General features: G+C 42.5%; 2 protein-coding genes across 3 annotated transcripts; one reads left to right on the top strand and one right to left on the bottom strand.

Annotated features, from left to right (window-relative positions):
* Positions 1-33: 33 nt before the first annotated feature.
* LOC134222518 (DNA repair protein complementing XP-C cells homolog) lies at positions 34-12,386 on the top strand. Its single transcript, XM_062701667.1, has 4 exons — positions 34-67; positions 314-2,216; positions 2,278-2,648; positions 12,008-12,386. Exons 1-4 carry the CDS (start codon positions 49-51, stop codon positions 12,292-12,294), a joined length of 2,580 nt encoding a protein of 859 aa, XP_062557651.1. The 5' UTR covers positions 34-48; the 3' UTR covers positions 12,295-12,386.
* Positions 12,290-17,245, bottom strand: LOC134222517 (DNA repair protein complementing XP-C cells homolog). Of its 2 annotated transcripts, XM_062701666.1 has the most exons (6): positions 17,130-17,245; positions 16,738-17,066; positions 14,199-16,680; positions 13,411-13,652; positions 12,800-13,191; positions 12,290-12,707 (listed from the first exon to the last, which is right to left on the bottom strand). In XM_062701666.1, the coding sequence occupies exons 2-6, from the start codon at positions 17,034-17,036 to the stop codon at positions 12,421-12,423; spliced, it is 3,702 nt and encodes a 1,233-aa protein (XP_062557650.1). In that variant the 5' UTR covers positions 17,037-17,066; positions 17,130-17,245; the 3' UTR covers positions 12,290-12,420. The 2 variants fall into 2 exon arrangements, with proteins under 2 accessions (XP_062557650.1, XP_062557649.1); XM_062701665.1 differs by having other exon boundaries at positions 16,738-17,220.
* Positions 17,246-17,798: the final 553 nt, after the last annotated feature.

Here is a 17,798-nt window from a genome sequence, read left to right on the forward strand (position 1 = left end):
GACATGTCGCATAATTTTATTATATGAACATAAATCATAATACTCGTGATGCGTTTATCAAATAATAGTACGTTCAGATTATGAGCTATATCACTTGATATAGAGCATCTTGACATCAGTGTTTGTACATCTAGTTTTCACTGGAAATAATGCATATGGCATCTCATGTCAAGATTCGCTATATCAAGTGATATAGCTCATAATCTGAACGTACTATAAGTGTGATTGATATAAATTCATTATGTTTTAATATTTAATATATTTAAAAAAAAATACAAAAATGTAATTAATATCTTTATATTAATATTAATAGTACGATCTCTGTGCTGGTTAGGTCTGTTTGTATGTGAACAGTCAATATCGAAACATAATGAACAATTCGACACCAAAACAAAACAAAATAGAATTTTTGTACCGGAAATGAGTCCCGGAAAGATTAACACCCTGCGGGAAAAGATTTTCAGTAAATTATCAAAAAATATACCCACGAACTACATAGAGCAAAGAAGTGATGTGCCTTTACAAGTGGAAAAGTTAGAGCCAAAAGCTCGGCCAGAAGATTCCGCCAACGATGCAGATGATTCACTGGATTCCGACGGATGCAGCAGCGTCGGTGATCATCTGGTCAATTTGGAAGACATTGACTTAAATTCGCAGTTCTTCAGTCAGGTATTTCAATCTACTGATGACGGTCCTGAACAAAGCTGTGGCGCACCGGCTATGGCGTTGCATTCCAAACCGGAAATGGATTCTGTTGAGAGTGAATCGGATGATCCCGATGAAAAGGAAGCCGTAAATGTAATGCTGACCCAGTTGATCGATTTTGAACGAAAGCAAAACGAAGCGAGGAAAGCGTTACAGAATTATGGCAGTGATTTCCGTGGAGCAGATAGCGTTGAACAGATGGGAAAGCATGCTGATATTTCTGATGATGTACGTCCAACTGCGGAGCAAGGTGCCTCCGATGAAGAATGGCAGCACGTTGACAACTTAAGTGAAGCAGATAGAAAGGACGTTGAAGTGCTGGTTAGTCAAAAGATCAGCAAAACAGGAAAAGTAATTGATGTCGAGGCACAGCTGAAACGATTGATTCAAATGGAAAAACGAGAAAAGCAGCTTCAAATGCACAAAACGCATTTACTATGTCTTCTAGGGCACGGATTTCATTTGAATAGAATTATAAACGATTTTATAAATCAAAACTCCATAGATTTCTTTGGAATATTAGATCATTTCAATATTGAATCACCCGAGGAAACCGAAATCAGTTATCTTACATCAATCTGTGATATTTATAGAAACATAAGCAATATTGAAGGAATATCACAAGATATTTTGATAAATTATTGTACGAATCAATCATTACAATTTTCAGTTGTTCTATTTCTAGTCGTTATTTTGAGATTTCTTTCAATAGAGGCTAGACTAGTAATGCATCTAAATGTGGTTTCCAAAAATTATATTGAAACCAAAAAGAATATTCAACCATTATCTGCTATCAGAAAACTAAAACGGAAATCAGATTCCATTCATCCACTTCCTCCAGAACGTTACAAAAATGTCCCGCTGACTACAGCGGAAATTCTGAAACAAAAACCAGAATTTGCAAGTTTTCCGAAAATACCCCAAATCGATGGTGCTGTTGACGATTGTACGAATGAGAAACGGAAACGCCTAGATCAACCACCGGGTTCTAAACCAAATCTATGGAAACTTAAGCTAACACAACCCAAGCGTTTAAAGTTTAATGATCAAAACCGACGGCGCAAATCGAAACGTTCGCATGAGATCACCTCGAAATTTTTCAACCAACAAGTCCTAAAAACATCTCAGAAGGAAGTGACTGAAAAGGACAAATTCCAAACCGATGAGAAATTAACTCATTGGGTCGAAGTATATTTGCCTGCGGAGAAACGCTGGGTTGCGTTGGACATCCGCTCAGGTAGCGTGGACTGCCTGGACGACATCGTGCGTCGCCTAGCGCAACCAGTTGGGTACGTGTTCGGTTGGAGTAACGACGGAAGTCTTCAGGATGTCAGCGGACGGTATTGGTGGCCCAATGAGATGGGATCAAGGAGGCTAAGAGTGTCGGACAAATGGCTGCAAGAGTTGATCCGAAGCTTCGGAAGACGGCGGAAACTTATGCAAGATCTTTTGGATGGGCAGGAAATTCGACGGTTGAAGTTTCGAGCTCCGGTCCCCGACAAAATATCAGAGTAAGTGATTGGAATTTTGAACGACATTATTTTGCTAGTTCTTATTTTTGTTTCTTCACAGTTTCAAAAACCATCCTTCGTACTGCTTGAAGCGAGATCTACTCAAGTTCCAGGCCATTTACCCACCGGACGCCCCACCGTTGGGATACTTCCGCGAGGAGCCGATCTATGCTCGCGAATGCGTCCATACGTTGCACTCGCGTGAAGTTTGGCTCCGACACGCTAAAATTATTCGACGGTACGAGACACCCTACAAGGTGGTAATGTCCAAGTTAAAACGAGAGAAAACCCAGCTGGAACTGTTCGGCCACTGGCAAACGGATGAGTACGTTCCGCCGGAGGCCGTCGGTGGTCGTGTGCCGCGAAATGCCTACGGTAACATTGAAATCTTTAAGGATTGTATGCTACCGAAGGGGACGGTTCATTTGAAGCGTGAGTAGTTTTTGTAGAACAGTAGCATTAATGAACAATAATGAAAAAAAAAACTTGAACATTAACTGTTTCCGAGAAATGAAGATTTTAAATAGGTGGACAAAATCTGTGCTAAGGGTGATTTATGGGATGTCTTATGGAACGTACACACGGTCAAGCAGTTTGACCAACATTGACTCCACCTCTCGTTTGTTCCAACATCCATCAAGTTTTACCAACAGCGGCACGAACAATCAATTTATTCGACCAACAATATCACACACGAACAACCGGAGCGCTAACTTGAGCATCAACCATCAAAAAATATATGGGGGTTTGTGCAACTTCACTACAAATACTCAAACATGTTCGGCGAACCTTGACTCCACCGCGACTACTCAAACCAAAATCAAACCGTTTTAATTTTTTTCAACTGGGCCGCCAACTGTCAAATGGCACAACTTTACACACGTTCAAACAAAGCAGCAACCGAAGCGTTTTCTTGGGGGTGGAGTCAATGTTCGTCGAACTGCTTGACTGGTGTGTACGTAGCATTACGACAATGAGCCTGGGGGTGAGAATGGGTTAGCGAATAACAAAATCGTTCAAAAAGGTCTCGCATAATATAGTTTTCTTGCCCTCAGATACAATTAATCTATTTTACAAGCATTCTATGTAGTTAAAACAGTGACACATTCACATCCCCATTTGACCCATTGTCACCCGACGACGGTACCTATGATTAATTTATATTATGTTCTGCCGGAGCTGCAGCGTAGATGGAAAAGGGATCAGCGAATAACCGTCGGTCAGGGGAACATCCAGCGTAGTGAGCAGTGTTTGGCTTCTGGTCGTCGGGGCGCCGGTGAACTAGAAGTCTTTCACCAACCGGAACCTGCTAAAGAATAAAGAAGAGAAAAGTGCTTCCGGTATGTAACCGCCAGCGCGGACGTCATCCACCACCGGAACTGTCGCACTACATTTGCAACCCGAAGACTAAGTAGGCGCAATGCGCGAAAGCGCCCCCTGCGATAGCCACCGATAGTTAGGGCACTATCAGTGTGGAAGTTTTCTTCACCGAAACTAGTGGACTATCCCCGACGCCGGGGGAATCAGGACCGCCTACGAAGGATCCATAGAGGATGTAGCACCGTACCAGGCAGCAAGTCGGCGAACTAGCGTAAGCTAAAGGTCGGTACTTTAGAAGAAGAGCATGGGAGGCTCAGAAGTGCCGCTTGTCACAGAGCCAGGAGGCGGACACGAAGAGCGAGGACGGAATTAGAGCAGCGCGAGGCGGCGTTCCGGGAAGCTAGAACCGCATTGAAACGGGCAATCAAAATTAGCAAGTCAGACTGCTACAAGGAGCTATGCCGTGAAGCTGACGCCAATCCCTGGAGTGACATGTATCGGGTTCTGATGGCGAATAAACCCCAAACCCCATCGACGCGCTGGCCGGGATACGAGCAACCTTAGGGAAGATCGGGTAACCAACCCCGGTGGGAACTATGATCATATGCTAACAGGAAAGGGGGGATTTGTTAGGAGCAACTCACAACAGCGTCTGTTCCCCATGTTAGGGGGGCTGATCATCGTCCGAGTGCCAGCGAGGGACTCTAAACTAAACCACACAGAAACAGACGTCTCACTCTAGACAAGTTCCATCGTTCATCTGTTTAACGGTGGATTCAATTTTTTGTAGGGGGTCGATTGGCCACCGATGGCGCTTCCATCGGTTTTGCTTGTGTTTGACCTTTACTCACTACCGCCACCTGGTTGCCGCTTGGCCACCTACAGTGTATTTAGCATTGGGCGATAATGGTTTCGTGACGATGATTTTGATTGCATTTTGTTCTAAGTGAGACGTCTGTTTCTCTGTGACTAAACTGTGCACATCATGGTGCATCGTGTCAGCATCGAAAAGGCATCCCCTTCAACGCGATGTAGATAGCGCAACCCTGGTAAGGTAGCCTACCGAAGATTCTACAGTTACCAAGAAAGGCAAAAGTAGAGCAAACGAATTAACTCAACGGCAACGAATAAAGGACAACGATTGGAAAGTCAGATCTGGGAACATGGGAACTTTAAATGGACCCGCACGTGTTGGGCTCCTGGCTCGTGAGCTGCAAAAGGTCGGCGTGAGTGTGGCAGCAATCCAGGAAATACGGTGGTCCAGAACTGGAGAACGTGGATTACGGGCGGTGAATCCCATAGCGAACACTTCATTCAAGTGCCACATTTTCTATAGCGGCGGTGACAGAGCAGAACGAGGAGTTGGCTTCATGTTGATCGGGAAGCAGATGAAGCGTGTTATCCGGAAATTCTTTCGTCCTGCCATTGGTACGGAAAGCCTTCATTCCGCTACCAACGATAATGGTCTGCGACTTGTAACCTTTGCTGCTACTAGAGGGATGGCAATAAGCAGTACAGGTCGGACTCGATTATCCGGAGACTCGATTATCCGGGGACTCGATTATCCGGGGTTCGATTATCCGGAATTTTAGACTCGATTATCCGGAGTATTTTTTTTCCTTCAAATTTTTTTAATTCTAAATTTTTATTTTCAGTAGGATAATATACACTATGATTATTTTAACAATGTGGCGTATCTAGGTTGTAGGAGGGGGATGAAAAAGTGGTCGTTTTGTATATTGAAATTTGACTATAGGCTTGTATATCAACTTCATGAACTCAAATGATTATATTACTATTATATTCATACAAAATAGGTTTATATGAATAAATATGAACGTAGCTTGTATGGGAGGGACTGAAATAGGGTTGTTCTACATATTTATTTTATTTGTATGAATCAATTATTTTCTTCAGAACATGTCCACAAATTTCTCGCTTCAAGAACTTTTCCGTGGTCGGAGACGAGCCAGCCTCGGGCTAAAAGCCTCCCTAATAAAGAAAAAAAAAACATTTCCGTGGAAGCCTTGCCACCATGAAACGATGTGTTTGGATGTATAACATTGGTTGCAGAATTCGCTCTCAATTTATAATTAACGACGATGGACATAAAGCATAAGGCTTTTTCTTCATCATATCAAGACATGAAAACAATTTGCTCGTCACCTGATACAAATTCGAGAAAAGGGGCAGAGAAATATTTCCCCTACCGACGTTGTGATAAAACGCTTTGTTCTAGTACAATTGCCATTGAAGATGATGCAAAACAAGTCAAAATGCTCCATCAGTACCAATAATGACCTTTCAATTGGAGTTATCCTAAAGGAATTTATCAAATCCCATTGTTTTCTTATGGGACTGGCCAAATAGGGACCACTAGTGCGACAACGACAATTTTTACAATTATGCTTTGCTTGTTTTCGAGGAGATCAAAGGTTTTATCGTATCATATGAATATGCTTTATCGATATGAACTTGGTTTGCGGTGATTTGATTGGCCATTTGGCATATAAAGCACTAGTGCGACAACTGGTGCTATAGCCACAACTGGTACATCTAGCCTATTTGATGCGCGGATCATTGCCTAATGTTTGATTCGAAAGACCACTTTTTGTCTCCCTCGGACACAAAGTATACCGAAAGGCTATTTGTTTTCTCCAAAACAAACATATTTTAGATGTCTCGAGCTTTATTTACCGACCGTCTATGGTCGGCGAATTGGACCCATTTTGTCACTTATCCTTATCCAATTTGCTTGCGACTGGTTGCATTTAACGGGAAATCTTATTAAGTTCCCCCTAACACACGTGACTTGACCGAAAAATTGCGACGCGATTCTAACGCTTGGCGAATGCGATTCTGTCGCCGTTGGAGTGGAAGAGTAACTGGAACATTGCCTAAATACAGCGACCCAACGATAAAATCGCGGCGACTAGTTTTTGTCGTTGAGGCAATGAAATCACTCAGGTCTGGGGGAGCCTTTATATTGTTTCCTATTGACAAATGGATAGATCGGACAATTGACTCAAAAGTTTCATAGCTTTTTGTTGAAAATTGACTAGATCAAACTTTGGGTTCAGAAATAATGACCAAAATACTATTTTTTGTACAAAAAGTGCGTAAATAGTCTAGTTATTTTTTTGGCGCCTATGCTCAACCATCAAGTTCGATTCAAATGGGAATCCTGTCTCATCATTACATATTGAAAATTGGCTGGATCGTACTATAGACTCAAAAGTTATGGCAAAAATACTATTTTCCATTGTATACCAGAAAATCACCGATACCGTTAGGCGGATTAATCTGAGTTTTTCAAAATAATTTCTGACTACACCACTGCAAATACAATAAAACATAATTTTTTCGTCATTTTATTGCAGATTTGATTTTTTTTCTAGTGATTCGATTATCCGGAGGATTCGATTATCCGGAGTGAAAAAAAAATCGATACTCCGGATAATCGAGTCCGACCTGTACATACTTCGCACGTAAGAATATCCGCAAACACACCTGGCAACATCCGAGAGGAGACACTTGCTCACAGATAGACTACGTGCTGGTCGACGGACGACATTTCTCGGATGTTATAGATGATGCTGGGTCATTAGGCCGAACGGTCATTAGGCCGAATGAGAACTGGGGAGGAAGAAATGAGTTGTGCGAAGTGATGAAGTAGGAAGAAGGAAAAAGGAAGATGGAAGAAGAAAGAAAGAATAAGAAAGATGGAAGAAGAAGGAAGAAGGAAGAAGAAAGAAGAAAAGAGGTGAAAGAAGGCGGAAAGAGAGAAGAAGAAAAAAGCAAGAAGGAGAAGGAAGAAGGAAGGAGGAAAAAAGAAGAAGGAAGAAGAAATTAGGAAGATGAATGAAGGAAGAAGGAAGAAGGAAAAAAGAAGCAGGAAAAAGGAAGATGGAAGAAGGAAGAATGAAAAAGGAAGAAGGAAGAAGAATGAAGGAAGAAGGAATAAGGGATAAGGGAAAAGGAAGAACGAAGAAGGAAAAAGGAAGAAGGGAGAAGGAAGAAGGAAGATGGAAGAAGAAAGAAGGAAGAAGGAAGACGGAAAAAGGAAGAAGGAAGAAGGAAAAAGGAAGAAGGAAGAAGGAAGATAGAAGAAGGAAGAAGGAAGAAGGAAAAAGGAAGAAGCAAGAAGGAAGATGAAAGAAGGAAGAAGGAAGAAGGAAGAAAGAAGGAAGAAGGAAAAAGGTGGAAGGACGAAAATAGAAGGAAGAAGGAATAAACAATAAGGAAGAACGAAGAAGTTAAAAAGGAGAAAAAAGTGAAGAAGGAAGAAATTAAAAAGGAGAAAAAAGCGAAGAAAGAAAAATAAAGAAGAAAGAAGGAATAATTGAGAAGGAAGAAGAGAAAATGAAGAAGGAAGAAGGAAGAAAAAAAAAGAAGAATAAAAAAGACGGAGAGAAAGAAGAAAGAAGGAAGAAAAAAGAAAGGAGAAAGAAGAAAGAAGAAGGAAACAAGAAGATAGTAGAAAGAAGAAGCGTGGGGAAAAGAAGGAAGAAAGAAGGAGGAAGAAGAAAGAAGGAAGAGGAAGAAGGAAGAACCAAGAAAGAAGAAGAATGAAGGAAGAAAGAAGGAAAGGGAATGCAGAAAGAAGAAGAAAGAAGGAAGGAGAAATAAGTAGCATAGAAGAAGGAAAAAGAAGACATCACTTCTCGTTTTTCCATTTTTGCTTCTTTTTGCTAATTCGGCCTAATGACCATTCGGCCTAAAGACCGTTCGGCCTAATGACCATTCGGCCAAATGGCTTGACACCGTTATAGATGTACCCAAGTAACCAAAAGTTTCTTTAAGAGTACGTTTTTCGCTTAATCACCTTCACAGAGCTGCTTAAGCGAAAAACGTACTATTGAAGGAACTTTTGGTTACTTGGGTAAGGTCCTTCAGAGGTCCGAACACGCACAAAAAACTTCGCATTATATTCATGAGTTCACACATTGATTTTTGCAATGGGGGTAGCTAAATGGATTCCATATTTTCGACACATATATTCCATGCGTCCACATACATTGCATGAGTGTTCACACATACTATTCATGTGGGTCATATAATCCATGTGTGAATTTGTATGCAATTAAGCATGTTCCGACGCATGATATGCATATTTCAAAATATATGGATTTTTGCCATAAAGTATGTGTGGATTTTCCTGAGTGAACGCTTGTCAGTTGGAGGAGTTGCTGAACAGTACCACCAGAAGTAAGCGGACGAGCGGATAGGAGATGCCACCGGATCTGGCGACATCAACAGATTGTGAGAAAATATCCACTAAGTTGTGACTACAACAGCGCATAAAGTGTTAGGCACTGCACAACGACGATAAAAATGTTGCTAGGAGTCAAATGCTAGTGGCTCGTACCCATTCCAACAGAGAGCGGTACAGTGTAGCAAGGGGAGAAGAGAAACGAATCCACCGCAGAAAAAAGGCAACACGAAGAGAGTGTGATAGTTGAACCGCAGGAGAACATGGATAGAAACGATATGCGGAGGTTTTACGCAACTGTCAATGGCGCGCGGCATAAGACTACGCCAGTACCCGCCATGGGCAATGACCGAGAGGGAAATTTGCTAACAGACAAGACTATGGTGACAGCCAGGTGGAAGGAGCACTTCGAAGATTTGTTGAATGGTGAAAATGAATGTGTATTAAGGGACAGGATGGACATAGTAGGCAACGGTCAAGCTGTGGAACCACCAACGCTGGACGAGGTAAAGAAGGCTCTAAACGAGCAGAAAAACAGTAAAGCTGCTGGGAAGGACGAAATCCCGGTCGAGCATCTCAAACACGGAAGTTGACATCAATTGCATCAATCAATCCACCACATTATCCAGAAAATATAGGAGGATGAAGAATTGACTGCTGGCTCGTTGGATGGCCTCATATGCCCAATCTATAAAAAAAAGGGCACAGACTAGAGTGTGCCAATTACAGAGGGATCATCTTTCTGAACTCGGCGTACAAAATCCTGTCGCGTATCCTGTTTTACAGACTGAGACAGCTTAAGGAATCCTTCGTCGGCGAATACTAGGCAGGGTTTCGTGATCAACGACGGATCAGATGTGTAGCCTGCAGATGATTCTAGATAAATTCCGAGAGTACAACTTACAGACTCACCATATGTCCATTGATTTCAAAGCAGCGTACGATTCAGTGAAAAGAAATGAGCTGTGGCAGATAATGTCCGAACATGGTTTTCCAGCGAAACTGATCAGACTGATACGTGCAACGCTGAATGGTTCGAAATCAATTACATATTCGGATTGCAGACGAAGTGTCAATCTCGTTTGTGACCTTAGACGGATTGAACCAAGGAGATGCACCTTCGAATTTATTGTTCAACATTAATTGCACTCGAAGGCGCTATAAGAAGATCTGGTGTGCAGAGGGACGGCACTGTCATCACACGGTCGCATATGCTCCTGTGCTTTGCGGACGGCATCGACCTTACCTTATTGGAATCGATCCCAGAGCAGTAGTGGGGGCTTTTGTTCCATTGAAGAGGGAGACGGCGAGGATAGGGTTAACCCTTAACTCTACCAAGACAAAGTACGGTGGCAGGTAGAGATAGAGAAGACCTAGTGGTGTTGGTGCTGAGGTAGTGCTTGATGGCGATGTGTTTGAAGTTGTTGAAAAATTTGTTTACCTTGGAACACTTGTGACATGTGACGTTTCCCGTGAAATGAAAAGGCGTATTGCTGCTGCGAATAGGGCCTTTTACGGATTATGTAACTATCTTAGGACCCGCAACATGCAGACGGAAACGAAATTTGCTCTATACAAAACTCTGATTATACCAGTGACCCTTTATGGACATGACGCATGGAAAGAGGCGGACCGGAGAGCTTTCTGGGTTTTCGAGCGAAAAGTGCTGCGTACAATACTCGGAGGGAAACTAGAACATGGTGTGTGGCGCAGACGCATGAATCATGAGCTGTATCAAGTGTACAAAGAAGAAAATATTGTGAATCGTTAAAAAATACTCCAGTGGGCTGGTCACTTAGTGCGAATGTCGGAAGAAAGAATAGCAAAAACAATATTCAACAGAGAACCAGATAGGGGCCGGCGAATTCGTGGAAGGCCATGAACACGCTGGCTGCACGCACGGACCTGTGGACTCTGAACGTTCGGGGAAACTGGAGGAACATCGCCCAAGACCGACGATTATGAAGCTCTACAATACGCCAGGCAAAGGTGTATCGACGCTGTAGCCAACCAGGTATCCAGATAGGTAGTTTAGCGGATGTCATGGGGTCAGCTTTGAGCATCTAGGCTGATATGTGATCGACCCCTGCAACTTTGTTCGATTTTATGCTTTGGATGGCTGTTTGAATCCGTAATGGAGCTTCGGTATTGACACGTTTTATACGTCGGATCCTAGGCAGATCACGTCGCGGTGGTGGTCTGGCTGGCACTTGGCCCGTGTTCTAAATCTCGCATTATCTCGATTATACTTTCATTTATCGGTTCCCAATTCATTAGTAGGTAGCCAACTTCACGATGCCAGGCAGCTTTTTCACCTCGTAAACCAGAGTATATATACTAAAGTAGCTATAGCAGAATTTGTCCCGGTGGCATTCTATGTTCTCCAAAGTTTGGCCAACAGACTTAACTCAATCCCAAGATCTCAAGCTTCATGCGGCGCGCCTCCTTGGAAAGTTGTGCCAATTTACCCTGTTGGGCTAGGAAATGAATGAAACGTTAATCATGTTCCTATCCGTGTCCGTTTTTTCGCGTTTAGAGTGGTTGCCGTAAAATCGGTCCGTATTCTTTCGTTGTCGGATACTAGAACAAATTTGATGACGATGATTTTTTTTTTTGCTGGATAGACCGTGATTAGCCGTCTAAAAGACGAACACAAAACAACCGGGATGTTGCTGTCATTTTGGGTATATCTACCGTGGAGTACCATTACAAACTCAACCCCTGGATGCCAGAACAGTCGCTGTTGGAGCCACACCTCCTTGGTGAACAGACGCTTGAACAAGCGCTCGATTGCTCGGATCGAATTTGATTAAAGTCCTGCCAAACACTAGGACAGCAAATTCAGAAGTTATATACCGTCGTCGTGATAACAATGGGTCACTGTTTCAACTACTTCGAATGCTTGTAGAACGATTTTGCTCTACGACCTCCAGGCTACCGGTGAGAGCGATGACCCATTCTCACCCTCCAGACCCATTGTCACCCCCGATGGCGGTATTTGATGTTATTAGCGTCCTTACGCTATCAAATCGATCATTTAGATCGATGTAGTGACAAAGTTGTAGCAGAAATATAGAGCTCTTTGCAAATCAGTGAAGCTTATACTAAATGATCGTCCGATGCCTGCCCTTAGCTGATAATGCAAGATGAAAGTAAAATATTAGATCGAATAAATGGGAATCTAAATATATGACATGTCTGTAAAATCAATTAAAGTAAAACTGGAGTACTAATTTTTTGCATTCCTTTCATCTTTTAGAGATCAACATTTCTAAGACGTGCCGACGACTGAACGTAGACTATGCAATAGCGGTAGTTGGATTCGGCATTCATGCTGGAGGCAATCATCCTGTGTTTGAAGGCATCGTTATTTGCAAGGAATTTGAACAGAAGGTGTTGGCAGAATACGAGCACGATCAGCAGCAACAAGTCAGGAGACAACACGAGAAACGGGAGAAGAGGATCTATGATAATTGGAGAAAACTGATCAGAGGAATGCTCATCAGAAACAAACTACGGAATAAATACAATTTCGATGATATGTGATCAGAAACGGACCCGTATAATAATATTGATTTGTGATTCATAAAAGTTTGAGTATAAAAAGAGAAATATAAACATTAAATTATTAAACTTAACACATAAACACAATAATACTGCTGCCAGCGCGGATTAAAGATTATCAAAGTTGTACTTGTTTTGTAGTTTGCGGCGCACCAGCAGCCCCTTTATAAGGCGCTTCCAATTGCCGTAAATACGCTTCTCGTATTTTTCCTGCTCCCGACGCTCCTCCTCCTCCATTTCTTTGTACCACTCTTCGACGACCTTGTTAGCGAATTCCTCGCACACCACGAACCCATCATAAACCGGAATCATTCGCATGCGTGCCATCTCGAATCCTGTCAGGACCGGAGCACAGTCAATTCCGAGCCTTTTGCATACTCGATTGAGACCTGGAACTGAACGGGCATTGTAACATTGATAATGTTAAAAATAGTCTTGCTTAGATGGATGACATACAAAGTATTTCATAAATTTATCAAATACTTACGCTGTAAGTGAACCGTCTTTTTCGGAAGCATTTTTGGCGTAAATAGTTCCACATTTCCGTACTCGTTTCTAGGAACCACCCCATTCTCCGCCGTTGGTGGATCATACTCCTCGGTTTGCCAAATGCCGAAAATATCGCACGGTTGATTCCCTAGCCATTCGTTTTTCAGTTTGTCGTACCTCCAACATTTAACCACCTTGTAGGCCGTTTCGAACGGTTTAACCACCCGACCCTGCTTGTACCATTTTTCGCGAGTTTGCAGTATAAACAAACATTCCCGTGCATAGATGGCCTCGCCGCGAACGAAGCCCAAACTCGGTAGGTCCGGTGGATAGAGTGCTTCGAACTTCAAGAGGTGGCGCTTTAGTACGTACAATGGGTGATTTTTGCATCTGAAATATGAATTGAATTTAAGAAGATATGTCTATAACGAGTCAGTAGATTCACATAGATGCTCAATTACCATAGCAAGTAATTATGATACTTATGGTTGAAGGCAATGAGACAAAATAATAAAAGTCTAAGTTTTACTAATAAAAAAGAGGTACCAGAAAAATAGATCTCTCGATGTTGTTCAATTGTTCATCATCAATATTTGAATTTTGACTTACTCGGCTATTGTAGTCGGAAGCGGTTTGTCAATGTCAATTTTATTCAACTCTTCGTTCTCATGCTTTTCGCGTGCTGACAGTTTTGCCTGGAATGGTTTCAGAGCTTTATCCAGCCACTTGGAATCGACACGCAACGTTCGACTGACATTGTTCCAGTGTTGAACATATCGCGGAGTGAGGTCCTTAATGTGCCCATCATTATCAAAACCGAAAACGTAGCTAATGGGGCTGGTAGCATGACGCTAGAATGAGTGAAGATATTTTTTAAAAACAGAATCATGTTCAGAAAAATATATTTAGCTCTTTCAGTGGAATGTATTCAACCGTCTAAGACGAATTAAGTACTCTCCATTTAATTCCACCAATTAATTTTCGATATCTTTGCAGATACGTATTTCGACCACAACTGTGTGGTCGTCTTCAGTGTCTCGTACTTGACTCGACTCGTACTCGTAAGTCGAGTCAAGTACGAGACACTGAAGACGACCACACAGTTGTGGTCGAAATACGTATCTGCAAAGATATCGAAAATTAATTGGTGGAATTAAATGGAGAGTACTTAATACGTCTTAGACGGTTGACAGAATCATGGCTAGATGAAACTATGCTCATATGCTTAATAAATAAAAACCATCTTCGACCAGAGGAGGGCGGACAGACTCAACATACCTAGCAAAAGACGGACTGACCATTAACACCCAGTGTACCTACTATATTTACGAAAAGTTTTCCCTTATCAGGGCCGGAAATAATTCTGGCCAAAAATGTTCTGGCCTTCAAGAACTTACCACCAAATAATCCACGCAGTTGATTTTTCCCGTGAACAAATCCACCGTGATCCACCTTTTGTCTTTGATCGAATAGAACTCCATCCACATGTTCATCTTGCTATCGGTTGCGGATGTCACCTGTTCCAACTCCTTCTTGACTTTTGTTGTCTGTTTCTTTGCTTTGCTAGCCGCCGCTTTCTTAGAGCCGGCTTCGGGTGATTCGGATTTAACTTTTTTGGTGCGCTTGGCTTTTCTCTTACCAGGTGCTTCGAAGTCACTGTCTTCCGAGGAATGTATTGTCGCTGCAGGCGGCCGTTTGGTTTTGCCGTTGGTGGCGCTACGAGGCTGACGGTTCGTCGGCAATGATGGCTTTGACTGCTCCTCATCAGATGAATCGGACGAAAGAATTTTATTCTTGGAGGATTTAGATTTGACAGGATTGGGTTTAATTATGGCTGTTTCTTCGACCTGCTTGGCGGCCACGAAAAGTTTTCTCTTAGAAATTCTGCCAGGTTGATTATTGTTTTTCTCTTTGACTTGAGGGGTGTTAGTTTTACGTTTAGTAAACGGTGATGCAGTATTGGAATCTGGTGTTGTTTTGGTGCGATTACGTAGACGACGCGCAATTGGAATATTTTTCGGGGTTGCTTTCAAATCATCGATTCCGTCCATTTGAGGTATGGTCAGATTATCGAGAGTTATACGTTTCAGTGCTACCTTAGGCGAGGATGAGCTTTTTAGAGCGGATCTAATCGGTCGATTGTTATTCTTAGGTGGCTTTGCCGGATCCCCAGACAAGTCATCAGTCCCCAGAGAGAAGCGTAACTGCTTTGAAGTTTCCGAAGTAGTGTTGCGATCACTTTTCTGGGCACTAGTTGTGCGTGATCTAGTACGGCGTGGTTGTACCACTGGATCTTCTTTTTGAATTTCAGGATTCGAGTCTTCATTTAATGTTTTATTTGCAATCGCAGACTTCGCGTGTTCTTGCATTGTTTCCATTTTGACTACCGTTTTAGAAGGTTCTACTGTTACGGTTTGCTTGATCTGTGTCACTATGTCAATTGACCCTTTCGTGTCCTCCTTAACATCCACAACTTTTTCATCTGTTTTTGCATCGGTTTCAGCACTTTCTCCTGCAGGTGAGACTTTATTAGACTTATGTTTAAATTGTTTCTCAAAGTCTTTGATTAATTGCCTCTCTGAGATGGGACAGAGGTCCTTCATAGCTGGGCGCTTCGGAGGAACGTTGGCAGAAATCATTAATCTGCACTCGACTCCAGCAAGGCGTAGGCAAATCAAAAACAATAAAATGTAGTCTCTCTTGCAAATCACGTTTTTCGTGAAAAGTTCCAAGGCCAACGTAAATCTGAAACACGCAGTTTTCGGACCCAAAATTTGCTCATTGATTAGTTTGAATTCGTTTTTAAACCACTTCATCAGCTGTTCAACAGACTTCCCATCCAGCTTTCCTTTCAAGGTGCATTGATTAGATTGCATTAGGGATAGAGCCATACCTCGCAATTCCTGGGAGTTAACAATTTCATTCATCTTCTTTCCGGCTGCTATCGCACAGAGGACACTACTTTTATGGAACGCCAGTTGATTGGCTCGCTTTACCTTATTAATTTGTCTTTTGATGTACAACTCCATCTCAATTTCTTCCCAACGCTTCTTTTTCGATTTGGTTGATTCCACTTCCACCGTTATCTCATAATCATTTGCCAATTTCTCCGATGTTTGACTTTTTTTGGCCTCTTCCACTTCTTCCCAATCGGATTCTTCACTCGCTTCCTCGTTCTGCTGGCCAGCATCAATTCTTTTTCCAGGTGAGATGCCAGCTTCCGTCTCACCCAGAGCCAATAAATTTGAAACATCTTCTCCGGCTTCTCCAGCTTTTTGCGTGCACTCCTGGCTCTCCTTAGACTGATAGTCTTTTAGCAGCTTCTTCGCCTCTTCCATTTTCTTGTTGAACTCGCCCAGATTGTTGAAATTCATGAACTCACCGGAAGACTCATTGATCTTGCTTATCAACTGTTGTGCGGCGACTTTTTGAATAGACGCTGGAATATTTTCCTCTGCTTGATCGTCATCCGAACTATCCGACAAGCGCATGCCTGCATTGCAATCGAACTGTGGAACAGTTTCTACCGTTTGCTGCTTCATTGTCTCAATTTTATCGAAGAACTTGGAAGATAAGTCCAACTCTTCTGGGTTCATAAGATGATCATCACCGCTGCTGTCCGATGCGTCACCATCATTTGGCTTTTTTATTTTTTCGCGCTCCGCCGTTGAAGAAGACTGTGTTGAATTGTGAGAGAAATCTCTCTTTTTCTGGAATTGACATTGCTTGAGAATATCGGAAACACTGGAATTTATTGGCGATGAAGAAGGATCTGCTTCTTTTAGCAAGTACTTCTTGGTGCGCTTGTACAATTCGACCCTTGACGCGGGCGAAAGTCTTTTCTTTTTAGGTAACGGTTTTGTCGGTGCTGTTGATGATCTGAAATAAAGAAACTTTAAAAATCCTCTCATTGTAACATTCATTTACTATGCATACCTTTTGGCTCTATTGCCTTTAGCTGCTACAACACTTCCTTCACTTCCGGAGTCTTCTTCAAGGTCATTCTCGATCTCCGAAACATCCTCGGACACCTCGTCGTCCGACACGGTTGCATGAGCTTCAGTGTCACTCCTAGAGTTTTTATCCTTCCCGGGGAGCCACTCGTCTTCGCTGGCCGAGAAGTCAGCGGTATCGTCGGGTTCGTCTTCAAATCCATCACTTTCGAAATCATCGTCACTAACCTGCTTCCTAGTTGGCTTTTTGTAAACGGCGGTGCTGCGGCGAGCACGATTCATTGTTGGGCATTTGAAGGACGAAGGAGACCCCTATAAATATTATGCGTATACTAGATAAAATAAACGACACAACCACAAAATTTCTGCTAAAACCGCTAAAACACGCGAACCGGACACTCGAGACTTCGATGTTCAACGAAACAGTCCTTTCCAGGATGCTTTTTATGTTCATGTTATTTCGCGAAAGATCGGTCAGAAGTTCATTTTATTGTAGATCCAGTTGAAAACCGAACTGAGCTCTCGCGACAATCGTATTTTCTCCCATTTCTAAGTGTCGCAACTGCATCGCATTTGGTGCGCAGGATGGCGCACGGCTATGGCATAGATGCGCACTACTCGCGATGCAGTTGCGACATCCAGAAATGGGAGAAAATGGGATTGTCGCGAAAGCTCAGTTCGGTTTTCAACTGGATCTACAATATATAATAATTCACCTGAAGGCGCGCAAAATTTATTTCAGTGGATTCGGACATGTGGGCTTGTGCCCAAAAGATATTTTGAATAAAAATAAGCACGGAGAAAATCAATTATTGCAATTTGCAACTAAAATTAGCAAGTTTGCCTACATAGAGCTTTCATGCATTTGGCGATATCAACGCAGACTGCAATATAATTAAAATTTAACCAACACTCAGCGAACTGGACTATCGAAATTCATAACTGGCGCCTTATGAATATTCGACTGATTATTCCACCAACAGTGCTTCTTATACGCAGTTACCTCTTCGAATACCCAAGCGTCGATGGGCGTGTGGTCTACAT

This window comes from Armigeres subalbatus, chromosome 3, assembly GCF_024139115.2.
Source record: "Armigeres subalbatus isolate Guangzhou_Male chromosome 3, GZ_Asu_2, whole genome shotgun sequence".
NCBI classification, from domain to species: Eukaryota; Metazoa; Arthropoda; class Insecta; order Diptera; family Culicidae; genus Armigeres; species Armigeres subalbatus.

Bases quoted from the DNA above. Each gene is read 5' to 3' on its own strand.
- LOC134222518 (XM_062701667.1), top strand. The intron at 2,217-2,277 runs GTAAGTGATTGG...GTTTCTTCACAG, and splicing joins GTCCCCGACAAAATATCAGA to TTTCAAAAACCATCCTTCGT. The intron at 2,649-12,007 runs GTGAGTAGTTTT...TTCATCTTTTAG, and splicing joins GGGGACGGTTCATTTGAAGC to AGATCAACATTTCTAAGACG.
- LOC134222517 (XM_062701666.1), bottom strand. From the start codon at position 17,036: ATGAATCGTGCTCGCCGCAGCACCGCCGTTTACAAAAAGCCAACTAGG. The intron at 16,681-16,737 runs GTATGCATAGTA...TCTTTATTTCAG, and splicing joins AAAGGCAATAGAGCCAAAAG to ATCATCAACAGCACCGACAA. The intron at 13,192-13,410 runs GTAAGTCAAAAT...TTCATATTTCAG, and splicing joins CTTCCGACTACAATAGCCGA to ATGCAAAAATCACCCATTGT.